Source organism: Grammomys surdaster, unplaced genomic scaffold, assembly GCF_004785775.1.
Source record: "Grammomys surdaster isolate TR1022 unplaced genomic scaffold, NIH_TR_1.0 126531, whole genome shotgun sequence".
Lineage (NCBI taxonomy): Eukaryota > Metazoa > Chordata > Mammalia > Rodentia > Muridae > Grammomys > Grammomys surdaster.
This window is the reverse complement of record NW_021621323.1, coordinates 6109608-6118215: the sequence shown is the minus strand read 5'-3', so window position 1 is coordinate 6118215 and position 8608 is coordinate 6109608. Positions and strand designations below refer to the sequence as shown.

At 34.6% G+C, this 8608-nt stretch overlaps 1 protein-coding gene across 1 annotated transcript in view; it reads right to left on the bottom strand.

Moving 5' to 3' along the window:
* Positions 1-446: 446 nt before the first annotated feature.
* Positions 447-8608, bottom strand: part of Bank1 (B cell scaffold protein with ankyrin repeats 1) — a 246458-nt gene continuing 238296 nt past the window's right edge. Inside the window, exons 14-17 of the mRNA XM_028760512.1 lie at positions 5071-5100; positions 2871-2923; positions 1547-1611; positions 447-1239 (exon numbers count right to left, since the gene is read on the bottom strand). Of these exons, the coding sequence (XP_028616345.1) occupies positions 1552-1611; positions 2871-2923; positions 5071-5100 (143 nt within the window). The 3' untranslated portion in view covers positions 447-1239; positions 1547-1551. The remainder of the gene's footprint in view (positions 1240-1546; positions 1612-2870; positions 2924-5070; positions 5101-8608) is intronic.

Here is an 8608-nt window from a genome sequence, read left to right as displayed (position 1 = left end):
CTCATAAAAGCAGGAGGAGGGAAGATGGGGTAGGAGGCTTCTGGGGGGTAATGGGGAAAGGAGATAACATCTGAAATGTAAATAAAATATCCAATGAAAATTAATATAAAAAAGAAGCATAATACAGTCTTTAGGTAGATATTCCTTTCACTGTTTCGAAACTAGAAAAATAATCATATTTGTTCTAGTACATCATTTCTATCTACTGAAATTAACCATAGTTTTTGTTTATTTGTTTGATAGTTTAAGATGACAACAGGGAAAATTTAGTGATTAATCCTGATAAACTTATTTTGGAGAATCAGAAATAATTTTAAACCTTCAACTGATTGGTAGCATTTTACATGAAAATCAGTGTGATAAGTTTGCACTCTAGTCTAAGCTGGCAAACTGTTTCTATGAAAGAGGCAGACAAAGTCAGAGGCTCTTGATAATAAAAAACACAATTTGCAAAAGTATTTTTTTAATTTGAGAGAAAGAGATTTAGTAAGGACTTGGGGACAGGGAGGCATGGGAAGGGTACTCTTCTAGAAGAGTACAGGATGAACACAGGCAATGTGTGATGCGTCCACATTCTGAAATATCACAGTGCACACCATTAATTAATAAAATTAACATGACTTTAGAAAACTATGTAGAGGGCTGAAGACTAGTTCACTGGCAGAGTGCTTGCTTAGCACCAAGACACAAAACATCATCAACTAAAGAAAAATGTGAATAAAAGTACATTTCAAAGATATATGCGAATAGGCACTAAATTAAAGAAGCTATCTGAAAACATGATATCACAAGATCATTATGGCTCTACATGTGAGAAAAGCAGACAGCAGGATTGTCATTGAAAGAGCAAATACATAATAAGTTCTTAGTTGAAGGAGAAGAAAAATGAGAAGAATAATCTACATAGTTTGGTTCCATAATTTTGTGATCACATTTAACTTTTCTGATTTTTTTTCTTTAATTTTCAAGATGGGAAAACAAGGCGCCTCAGTGGCAAAAGTTGTTGTAAAAACAGATGGGTTTTCAGAGAATGCTGTAAGTTTCCATCTTTGTTATATTTATAGCCATCTGAAGTGGTACAGTAACAATAAATTTTGGTGCTAACACAATCTGAAATCCAAAGGGATGCTTGTGTCCTTTGCACATGTGGATTAGCCCTGGAGATCAGATATTCCAGAATCAGGCTGGCTTCACCTAGATGCAACATGTTTGCAGACTCTTGAGTTTGATTATAATAGTCTGAAAATAAGATCACAAGAAATGGATTAGGGGTCGGTGAGTCATCCATCATTGGACATTTATTACCTAGCTTAAGAGCACCCCATCTATAAATCTTTCTAAGGATCATTTTTCTTTAGCTCAAAAACAAAACAAAACAAAACAAAACAAAACAAAACAAAACAAAACAAAACAAAACAAAAGCCCACGTTTTTATTCTTTCAAGAGAAGACAATGAAATATTTAAAGATCCTGATTCTTAAATTGTTGATTCAAACCTGTATCATCCCCAGTTTAGGTTTCTTAAGAAACAATGTTACTACGTTACCTTTTTTAATGATCTTTTTTGCAGCAGAAACCAAATTCCTTTTCAACTTGGACTCGAGCAGGAAACTAAAAATTAATAATAAAAAATGACACAGAACCAAGGCTTTTCTATTTTAAGCCTCAACAAGGAGACACGATAAAGTATAGCTGCCGTTCACAGTTCTGGGAAGAATACCTTTATAAGGTCACTTGTAGGCAACCCTCTATCTTAAAAGGAAACAATTACAGTAAAGTTCATCTGCACCAAAACATTAGGGTTCAATTTCTTTTATTGAATGATCTCCTTGTGTCATCTAGGCTGACCTAGTGTTTACTCTCTCCCTCCCTTGGCTTCTCTAGTGCTGGGATTACAGGCCAGTGCACCATGTGTGGCTCGAAGTTTGCTTTAATTTTAAAAATATATTGTAAATATATATAGTTTGTTTTAAGTATACATATAGGTTAAAAAGTACGTACACACACACACACACACACATGATATTCCTTCAGATTTAATAAGACTCTTTGGAAAAGCATTTTTATGAACTCTTGTGCTTCACTGAAGCTTCCAATTCTTCACTCCAGTGATTAAAAAGTTGACATACTCTATAGTGGGCCATGAAATCCAGAAATGTAAGTGCTTCAATTTATTCTTAAGTGTAAATGACTTTAATGAAAAATATTATTTATTTGAAACAAGATAGCTAAAAGGGTTACTTCTACTTTGGATAACTAAAATGCATTCATTAGGAAGTTTACCAAGGACTTTTAATCTTTTATTTTAGCAAGAAACCCAAGGGCAACATCCCTCTTGACGATCATGCTCATTTCTGGTGTCACATGTGCCAACAGGAGCAATACTGTACTTTTCATCAAGAGGCTGCAGGCAGGAGGACACTCACTATGATGTCCTGGTTGTCTTGATTTCCAATCATGCTCTCCTGGCTTAGTTTTCTTCTTATGCTCTTAGCAATTTCTTATTTATAATATGAAATGCTGCTTACTTGAAAAATCAATATTTTGGGGCTCTATATTTCCTATAAGTTGTTCATAAGGACTATGCTTCTGAATAAAATTCTCATTCTGTGTATATTGTTAGAACTGATATACTTAATTCCTCTAACACTTTTCATGGACACACTGGGTTTCCCCCCCTAAGAATTTCATCTTTATTTTTTCTAAATAATATATTTCCTGAAATTACTATTCATGAATATTAAATATGATTGCTTATCTAACTTTTCTGAATCATATTGGTTCAAAGAATAGGCAAGATGGAAAATTTTTGTTACTTAACAGAGAACTTCTTCCTTTGCATTATAAAAACAAAAATGGACACAACCTACCTTACTGTTGAAGGGATTGTTGTATGACAGATTTTCATTGTGGGCAGTATTACCTGTAAATACAGAGTTTTACTATTTATGCAATTAATAACATACATGTTAATTGATTTTTTCATCGATTAAAGTAACACAAAGACCTATATATGAGTATTAAATGGAAAAGAGTATTAAACAGATAACAAGGTTACATTAAAAGAGTACTCTTGGTGAACTGAACATTATTTCCATATAGACTAAGTTGAGCTGTATATTGAGGAGTCATCTATGATTAGAAATAATTTTCAAATTATTTAGTAACAACCTCTACCTCACAAAAAATTTTTTATTTCTCTTTCAGCATTTGACAGGAGTGGCCAGTGCAAAGTACAGTTTTCTAGGCTCTACATTGGCCGCTTATCATGTTCCTTTAGCGTTACCACGAGAGCCCCATTTCCAGCCCAGCCACACATTACAGTTCTATTGCCTCTCCTTCTCATAGTTACTGGTTTAGGCTGGTTCTTCAACAGCTCTCTATCTGGCTTCTAATTTTTCTTTTCCCTCCCAATTCCTCTCCTCCTCACACTTATGTGAATCACTATGTTGAGTATCGCACAAATTTAATTTCCTCTATCAGTGACTTTCATTTGTCAATTGTCAGAATCCAGTTCTCCAAATGATTATTGTCCTTTAGAATTCCCATGTATATTTCTCATTTACATTTTACATATGAAAAACTGAGAGTCATGAATGAGAACACACGAAAGAGTTCATGCTATGAGGTGAACACACTACTAAGAGGTGGTAAGGCATCGATTCAGTCCAACACATCTGACCAGCAGACCTCCAACGCTAATACAAGAGGAGGGAAAGGAAACAGTAATGTAGCCAACCACAAGAATTGGAAATAGCAAACCCCTCTCATCAATAACTTTAAATAAAAATGATCTCTACTTTCTAACAAATCATAGGCTAGCTGACTGGATGTAAAACAAGAGTCAATTATCTGTTGTTTCCAAAAGTTCCCTTACCCAGCATAAGCTTAAAAAAACTGAGTGTAAAGGGATGAAAATCTACCAGTCAATGGGAGGCTATGAGTAAGCAAGCATAGCAATCATCATGCTCGCTTAAGTAGACATCAGACCAAAAGTAGTCAGAAGAGGTAAGGAGGGACCTTTCATATTAACAAAGAAAACATTCACTAAGCAGATACAACAACTGTAAATATGCATGTACAGCATCACTGCATATTTTATGTTATACAGCAAACACTTAAAGGCATGAGAGACCATATAGGCACCATTACAATTATAGCAGCAGACTTTCACTGTTCTATTCTAATATTTATATAGATCTTTATATTGATCATATCCTATGACACAAAATTATTATTAAATTTTAAAAAATCACTCTATTGGGGTGATTCCTTGTATTTTACCAGGTTGACATGGAATAAAAATATCAGCAGGGGAAACCTCAGAAATGACACAAATACTCAGAGACTGAAAAGTTTAGTTTGGAATAAGTCGTGTGGCATTAAAGAGGTCAAGGAGGAATTTGTTTTAAAATCCCAGAAACAACAACAAACCCCAATAAAACCAAAGACGTGAAAGCATCTATAAATAAAAATTTCCCTCTGGGAATGCAATGGGAACTGTGTGTGCTATCTTGCATACGTTGATCCCAGTTGTATGTATGCATGTGGGTAGACTGTAGACATGCAGGTACGCTGTGATAGTACCATGAGAGAGTACAGAACAAAGAGGTGCTGATAAAGGGAGACAGAGCAGTTGAACCAATGGGCTAAGAAACTGGAAAGAGGCCACAGACGGTGGTGCTGTATAAGTCAGGGGGTTGGGACAGGCAGTAGGGTAGAGCAGAAGAGAGGGGAGAAAACCAACAAAGACAAATCACATTTGAAAATGCTATACCTAATACTTTGCTAATTAAAGAAGAAAACTAGATGAAGACGAAGAGCTTAAATTGTGTGCCAAAGGTTACAATGAGTCAAATCACACAGTCCCTTTTCTTTATTATGATGAATACTCCTGGCTTCTATAGAGACAGCACATTTTTATATTTGATGTCAGGTGGCTCTACACATAAGTATGCAATCTATGCAAAGCTGTACATTGACATGGAACTACTGGGTTTACATCAATTAAAAACATTTAATGTGTACTTTGTTTTAGTTTAAATCCTTCATTTAATACTTAACACTTACCACTTGGATGGTGCACAATGGTCAGTTTATCTACAAGACAAAACAAAACATATTCTGTGAGGTTTGTTTACTATTTATCCCAAGAGACTCTTTTTATTGTTTGATGGCTTTATGTCTTTGAGGTGATTTAAATTTACAACAAGCTAAAAAGACTAATCTTACCTCTAGATATTGTGAGAAACCAAGCCTCTCATTACATTTTTTTTTCCTCACACCTACCTTGAGGCATTATGATCTTGTTTGAATACTGATGGAACCCTGCTTTCTCTGCACTGATATTCCTTTAGTCTGAATACTCCATTTGTTATAAAAAATAAAAAAAATGACTGCATATTATATAGTTTAACCATTTCTAAGTGTACAAGCTGACGAGTTTTAAAACAAATCCATTAACTATGTACCTACCAGTCCAATAGGTTTCCTAGTCACAGATTATATACTCAGAATCCCTTGCTAAGCCTCATAAGAATGTTATTCCTCACCATCTCAGATCTATTCACTTCTATAGAGGAATGTTGCTTGTATTAGTTTAATCTAGAAAGGCAGCAAATCTGACTCTTACAGCATGTTCTGCTTTATGTCTGGTGTCTTTCACTCAGTAGTACACAGACTGGGATTCACTTAAATTGTGTGTAGTAGAAGCATTCATTCTTTTTTCTTTTTATATTATATTAAAAGCAGGTTTATTGGGAAGTTGCTCTCAGGTGGGCAAGTTTACCACCCCAAGGGCCAAGGCCAGGGAAGTCACCATGGGGAAAGCGGGGTAGGGGAGGAAGAGAGAGAAGAGAAGAGAGCCAAGCATTCATTCATATTGCTTAGGTAGTATCGTTGCATAAAGACAAGCACAATGTAATAATGTACATTGCTGTTTGATGTTCTTTCTGATTGTTCTAGATATGATGAATCAAACTGCCATAGACTTTATGAGTCAGTATTTTTTTTTTTTTTTTTGTGGATACAAGGTTTTACTTGTATTAGAAAACTATCCAGGGCTGGTATCATCAGACTATACACTAAGCATGTTTCTGACCTTTTCAAGGTCATTATGCACTTTGACCTTGGTCAGAAATCACGAACATCCAGTTCCAAATCTAACTCATACTTCGGTTGGTCTGGCAGCCTTTGAAAACCAGGCTCCCAACAGTTGTCACTGACATCTCATTAATGAATGCTTCCATGTCTTTTCCTGCATATTAATGATATCACTCAGCTTTTATGGAATTGTTGGCTGTTTGCTTTTGGAAATTAAGATTTGGGGATTAGTTATGACTGTAAGAGCTGGGGTATCACTGTTCTTAGATCCTCTAATCAGACAGATTTATACGTAAACATATGATTTTGTGTGTGTGTGTGTGAGAGAGTTTACTTCTGTACTTACCCATCTGAAATGTGTATGTTATCAGCCATAAGTTTTTAATCTTTTGCCTCTAAATTTGATTGTCCTTCATGAGATTCATGTCAGCCTTCTTTTAACACAGCTTATTACCCCATCTCTGACTACAGGCACCTGTCCTTATCTGCAGTATATTTATTTGTTAGACCAGTCCTAGACTATATGAAAATTTGAAATTGTTATACTACAACCATGTGGAGAGATGAATCTAAAGTAAAGCACATTTTTCACTACTATTTTTCTTTGTTTACTACAAAGCTCAGAATATAGTTTTCCCATTTATATTCTATTCTTACAATCTTTGTAACTCCATTTACTTTATTTAACTCTGTTTAGATTTCCTCTTCTCCCAGCTCCCTACTTAATTCGTGTTCCTCAAGTATGTAAGATATTAGCAATCTCTTTAAAAGCCACATAGAAATAAGTATGTGCTTTTCACTTTAGGGGCCATAAATTTCCCTCATTTAACTGTTAACTGCAATTTGCTTCATTCTACAAGTTTTAATTTTCTATAATTTCTTATTTGATACAAAGATTATTTTTGAAACACTGTCTTGACTCTTATTGATATTTGGAAAAAATCTGCAACACATAGGGAACATTCTCTTAACGTTTTGATCTTCCCGAATGTACTGAAGCTTTTGAAGACTCAGCACGTGCCACCCAAGCACACATTAAACAAATATGCAAGCTCAGTGTTTTTACGTCTTTTTCAGTAAATGCCAAATTGGTTGAATTAGTTGTGACTCGAGTCTCTGTATCTCTATTGATTTCTGTCAGATGTTCGGTTAACTACTGAGAAAAAGTGAGAACATTTCTGAGTATTGCCAAATTTTGCTTCGTTGGCTGTGATGAAACTTATAAGTATATCAATACCCAAAAGATAGAAACACCTAGGGTGCGATACTCTACCCTTATCTAATGTATTCTTTTATCTCCTGCCATGGGTTTTATCTTTAGATTATCTTGTCCTGTATTAACAGGATCACCATAGATTTCTAATCTCTTGGCATGATGGTAGATCTTCATTTTATAGCTATCTCACCTTCATTTAAAATATGTTTTTAAGAGTGTCTAAATGTAGGTATTTTTTGTGTACATCATAAACACATATTTTGAAAATTAAGTGTTTAATCAATTCGGATTGAGCACAATTATTGATATTGATTTAGTCAATATAACCCCACTATTATTTTCTTCCATTTTTGCTATCTACTTTGTTACGTATCAATTTGGCAATGTTCACGATTCTTCAGAATTAAATGTGTCTTAATATTCCAATTAATTTCCCCTACTGATTTCCTAGGTTTACTTCTTTGTTATTATTATTATTTTTTATGTGTGTGAGTGTTTGCCTGGATGTATAATAAATGCAAGCAGTTCTCATACAGGGCAGAAGAGGGAGACAGAACCCTGAGAAGATATTGTTGTGAGCCATCATGTGGGTGCTGGGAAGCCATTTGAGGGGCTTGCAGTGCTTCTTATTGCTGAGCCATCTCTCTAGTGCCTTACTTTTGTTTTTAAATTGTTGCTTTGTTCATTTTCTCAAAGTACTTTGAGATAATAGAGCTCCTGTCCTGTTTCCCCTCACAGTTCCTATTTTGCCCCCCTTTTTCATGTGTCTTAATTGGTTTTTTCACAGTGTACACTTTGCACTTTATCATGTATAAAATTTCACCTGAGTCTGCTTAACTGCAGCCTCTGTTCTTTGTGGTATTATTGAAATATCTTCATCATTGAAATTTTGCCTTAAATAGTTGTCATTAAAATAATTTACCAAAAGACAGAAAACACAACAGTCTATAAATACCTCATTTATATGATTTTTCAATGTTTTTATCCCCTTAATGTGAATCTGAATTTCTTTCTGTTACTATTTCTTTCTACCTATATGAAATTCATTAATGTTTATTACATTGGATTTTTTCAATAGTTCCTTTAATTACATTTATCTGCAAACATTGTTATTTCACCAAAAGTTTAAAGGATATGTTCTCTGTTTTCTCTGGAACTATTCCCTTTCTTTCTTTCTTTCTTTCTTTCTTTCTTTCTTTCTTTCTTTCTTTCTTTCTTTCTTTCTTTCTTTCTTCCTTCCTTCCTTCCTTCCTTCCTTCCTTCCTTCCTTCCTTCCTTCTTTCCTTCCTT